The sequence below is a fragment of the Rhizophagus irregularis genome, chromosome 21, assembly GCF_026210795.1.
Source record: "Rhizophagus irregularis chromosome 21, complete sequence".
Taxonomy (NCBI): domain Eukaryota; kingdom Fungi; phylum Glomeromycota; class Glomeromycetes; order Glomerales; family Glomeraceae; genus Rhizophagus; species Rhizophagus irregularis.
Window position 1 is genome coordinate 2,672,406 of NC_089449.1, and position 5,138 is coordinate 2,677,543.

At 25.8% G+C, this 5,138-nt stretch overlaps 2 protein-coding genes across 2 annotated transcripts; both read right to left on the reverse strand.

Moving 5' to 3' along the window:
- Positions 1 to 650: 650 nt before the first annotated feature.
- Positions 651 to 1,182, reverse strand: OCT59_014000 (uncharacterized protein; the record flags this gene model as incomplete). The annotated part of the gene is made up of 5 exons (XM_066141901.1): positions 651 to 736; positions 814 to 885; positions 967 to 983; positions 1,065 to 1,077; positions 1,149 to 1,182. The coding sequence occupies 5 exons, from the start codon at positions 1,180 to 1,182 to the stop codon at positions 651 to 653; spliced, it is 222 nt and encodes a 73-aa protein (XP_066001988.1).
- A 164-nt stretch (positions 1,183 to 1,346) lies between these two features.
- Positions 1,347 to 2,808, reverse strand: OCT59_014001 (uncharacterized protein; the record flags this gene model as incomplete). The annotated part of the gene is made up of 9 exons (XM_066141902.1): positions 1,347 to 1,407; positions 1,486 to 1,570; positions 1,650 to 1,683; positions 1,768 to 1,825; positions 1,900 to 1,988; positions 2,066 to 2,170; positions 2,263 to 2,440; positions 2,539 to 2,636; positions 2,728 to 2,808. 9 exons carry the CDS (start codon positions 2,806 to 2,808, stop codon positions 1,347 to 1,349), a joined length of 789 nt encoding a protein of 262 aa, XP_066001989.1.
- Between the last annotated feature and the right edge of the window lie 2,330 nt (positions 2,809 to 5,138).

Below are 5,138 nucleotides of genomic sequence, written 5' to 3' on the forward strand. Positions count from 1 at the left end.
TAGTTTCATAATTTTTAAGTGAATTTCTAGCTAATTTCACAAAAGCAATGAAATTATTTGTAATTGATATTGTTTCAAATTGATAACTAATTGATAACTACAAAAAAAGTAATTGTTATTGGACAAAAGACCTCAGTTATTGGCTTATTGAAAATGTAATAATTTATTTTCCTGAACTAAGAATAATAAAGAATTCTGTAATTTCTTATTTTAAGAAAAAGGAAACAGGAATAAATATATAAAGTATATCTATAATCAAATTTTTCATCACCAATAAAATTTATTTCATTGATAAGTGTTAATATATGTTCTTTCAGTATGGATATATTATGATAAAGTAACCAGACTTCCTAAGGGAGATGTAACATTGACTTATGAGTATGCCGACTCAATAGCAGCTGCAATAAAGTATTTCAATGAAAAAGTTCCTTGATCAGGTTCAGGCTTATTGCTTTTAATATAATATAAATTTGCATTAATAAAAAAATTTTTCTAGTTTTTTAATATATTGTTTTCTTAGAATCAAATCAAGAGGCGTGAAATTTTGTTTTTCTCATAAATATAAAAAATATGTATAAATTTCAAATATTAAATGTTAGGAGCACATTGATTTTTTTTTACTACTACTCAATTATTTCAATGTTATAAAATCAATCGAATTCTAACAAGTTAAAAATCTTGTAGATCCATTGAAAAGCCACCGAAATGGCGCAGTAATCTATATAGATTTGTTTGTCTAAATCATTTTTCGCCAATTTATTTAATTATTCTTACATATATTAATTTACAACATAACCCAAATAAAATACTTACCTTTATAAAAGGTAATTATGAATCTTAAAAGAAATAAACTGATAAATAATTTTTTTCTTCTAAATTCTAAACCTATTTATAAATGAGAGTTCAATATTAGTTATCGAAAACAAAATGATGATTATAAAAAATTTTTTAATAAAAAAAAAATACCTCTTTGATTGGAAATTCTAAATTTTTGTTTTGCAAAAAAATATTATCACTATATAGCAACTGCTCGTAATATCTGCCCCCACTGATAATACTCCTACAAAATACCCAGGTCTAATATAAAAAGTTTTAATTTCTTAAAAGTGCTTAATTCTGACGGGTATCATGTGCAGTGCAATATATACAATATTGCAAAAGGTTCAATTTATCCAATTTCATTATATATTAACAGCTTAATAAATCTTTCTATTTTTTTTTTATAATTATTAGCCTTGCACTCCTTTTTCTATAATAAAAAAATTAAATTTCTAATAATTAATAATGTCCAAATCTAAGAAAGTTTCGGTAATGTTAATAAAAAGTTTCTGCAGGCAAATATAATTTCATATATTAATTTCTTCATATTCCTTAATAAAGTATTTGCTTCGATTCTCGTTCAAGAAACTATTAATTAAAAAAAAAATTGTTAATAAATAATATTTTTTTTTCTTTCCTTCGTAAATTATAAATGAAAACATTTACTTTAAGAATTCTGATAAGTGAACTTTCAAGACGTTTATAGTCTCCAAGCTAAGGAATGTATTTGCCATTAACAATGGAAACTCAACTATAAAATGAAATCAACTTACTTAATTTATAAATTCTAAAGAATTATATATTATACGCGATTTAATTAAAAATCTTACCGAATAATCTCAGAAGATGCTCAGCACCGAAAATCTGAGAGTTATCCAAATGTTCGTAATTTAGCCGTGTGGCTCTATACTGTTTTCTCTCATTTTTATAAAGTAACCGAGTACCTACGCATTTATTGAAATAAAAATGCAGACCGTTGATAACTTCCTGTTCGATTCCATCATCGCTAATTAATGAAATTAAATTTTGTATTAGATAAATAAGCAAATTAGATAATAAATAACTTTCTAATTATCTTACGAATTTTCAATTTTCTTAGAAACCATTCGATTTTTACGATAATCCTCTATGATATCTGTAACAGTTGGCTTCCGTGGCAAAGGTACTAACTAATAAAAAAAAAAATCAAAAAAGAAGACAACAAAAATATATATATATATATATATATAAATAGAAAATTTTTTACCAACTGATGTGTGTGAATGTTTTGCCAATCACGGAACAAAATAGCTCTAAGAGGTTCAGGAACTGTTATAATCTCCTTCGGCTTTGGTTTTTTGACAACTACTTCCTATTATCCATTATAAATGTATATAGGAAAAATATTCATTTAAACATATTTTTGAAATTATAAAAATTGAAAAATTCTAAAAAAGTACATACCTTTTCCTTTGGAGTCGGTTCTCTTTTCCTTTTTCTTGTTTTTTCTGTAGGTGAATCATTAATAGTTCTTTTCATTGCGGGCTTTAGCTTCTTTAGAGATCTTGACATTTGTTTATATTTCTCCAAATTTGCTTCATTACATTTTAATAATCTTGATTCATCTACCCATTCGTCCCACCTATATAAAAAAATAATCACCAATTTTCATATTAAAATCATTTAATTGAGTGTATTTAACAAAAATCAAAATACTTAATTATATAAAAAATAACATACGAAGACTTCCATCCCGCATAATGTATATGATAATGTGGGCCTATTGAACCTGTTTTTGGGTGTCTATTTGGTTCAACATAATATTTGGTATCTACTATCTAATGAGTTTATATATTGAATTTTATAGTTTTTTTTTTCAATTAATAAGTTCTTATAAAGTTTATTAAAAGACTTTATAAACTATAAAACCTTTGCTTCGTAAATGACCTTCCCATGATAGCAGAAAACTTTCTCACCGTCTCGATAGAGAAAACCATTATCTTTCGACATAATTTTTTTTTTAAAAAAAAAACTCAGGAAAGGAAAAACAATAAATAAAGTTTAGGAATAGGCTGTATTGGGTTGAGTTGATTAAAAAACTATAAAATACATACGTATGGTCACACAAACATATATTTATATAATCATGTGATTATTACGTATCAATTTAATATAACCTTTTAAGCCGGAATTATTATTAGAAATTTAAAAATAGTTATGATTTTATACTTTCTTACATAATTACTTACTTGGAGTGTATTTTTTTTATCTGAATTCTTTACCATTGTTGACTATTGACAAATAATATTTCCATATTTTCATGATTATGATTATTATTTACATGTATATTTACGTGATTTTGATCCGAGGCGCTCAAATTTTTTAAAAAAAAAGAAACCAAAAATTAAATAAATTAAGTTGAAACAGAAAATAAAAATTAAAAATTTGAAAAAAATTACTTAAAATTATAAGGTTTCAGTTATAAATGTATATACAGTATATATATATATATTATATATATATACTGTATATATAGAAAATTTAACAACTATACTAGACTAATACTTCTAACCAAGAAAGAAAACTTTATCATGACCAGCTCCTATTTTTTCATATAAATTTTTAATCATTGCCTTCTAATATATATGCTTTTACTAGTACATAATATGGTTAATTGTTTAAATATAATACAAATAAATATGCTATTAGATTTAAAAAAATAAGAAAATACTTCCTAAATTTTTAGTAGAATTTTTAGTTTACACAATGTGTAAATTTATTGAAAATCATCCAAGTCATTCCAAATTTGGGTAATATATAAATAAGGGTTAGACACCATGCTAAAATAAAATTCAGGTTAATTATTCACCCGGATCACTACCATCATAAAACGTGAATATACAAGAATTTACTTCTTACAAAAAAGTAATGAAATAGAACGCAAGTCATAATCAGTCATAATCATCTTAAAATATTTAAGATATTTTTAAAACCATTCCGTAATTTTATCAACAGATGATGCTTGTTAAAAAAGATGAAAAAGTTAAAAATAGTAGCTATGATATAATTTCACTGTATTTCACTGTTACACGAATCAGCCTTGATCTCGGTTCCTGCCTGTCAGCCTCATCAAATATTCCCGTAAATGGTTTTCTTGGAAGATTCGATTGCGACATTACTTACGGTAATTCAATAGATTGAAGTACAGTATATAGATCAGCATAGTTCACCCTTTCTATAGAGAATTTATAATTCTAGTTCATTATATGCCAGTACTAATTATTTATAGCGAATTTACAATTAAAAAATTCGTTATACCCTTTTAGTTCTCTACAAAAAAAACTTGTTATGGTAAGAGAGAATTGTATTACCTTACATAAGTTCTTTTAATTAATTTCCTCCTTTAGATAAAGTTCAAAAGTACAGAAATGCTTAATAATGGTATGGTATTACACGTCCGATAATGAATCGGATCATCGCATATAGTCATATTCCACATTTAGGTATAATTATCAAATTTTACACATGCTCCCTCTTATATAATACCCCGCGAGTATTATATAATTTTCAAATCAGACAATACTTCCAGATTGTATTAACGTTACTTCCTATAATAATGATTACTTTAACTACTACAAGAGTCGCCCGTTATAACGACATATTATTGTATGACATACCATTTTTGGATTACTTTGATGTCGTTATATTTTAATAGCTCGAAGGATAGTTGTTTGTAGTTCAGTGACATTTCAACCGCCATATTTACTTTAGGTTGTTTGAGTAGACTTTTTAAGTTTATCCACATCTCTTCCCATAACATTAACTCAAAAATTGCTAGACAGGCTTATAGTATCATGTCTTTAGAAAAAATATTACCAAAAAGTTCTAAGAAACACATGAATTATTGTTTTTAACGTAGTGTTATTAATTGATAGTATAACGATAACATTGAATTTTCAATTTAGACGGGTAAAAATGTAATTAATACCACGAAAAACTGGATCGATAGTTTGAAAAGTGATGAAAATTGGATCCGCGGTTTTCGCAGTGACATTGGTTTAAATTTTTGCAGCATCCGAACATCTTTTATCAATTATATATAAGAGAGCATATGGTTTCATAGGTTGCGCACCAAACTTTTATGAATAATGTGCGCTCTACGCGTATAAATTTCCAACACTACTAGTTACAAAATTCGTTACATCCGAAAAAATAGTGTATGTTGAACCACAGTATCTTCGCGATCCAAGTTATGAGCGATATATTCTTTTATGAAAGTTATCAAAAAAGGATGGGGAAATTGAAATTTTTAGGTAGATCGGTTCACGTAATTCCGTTGA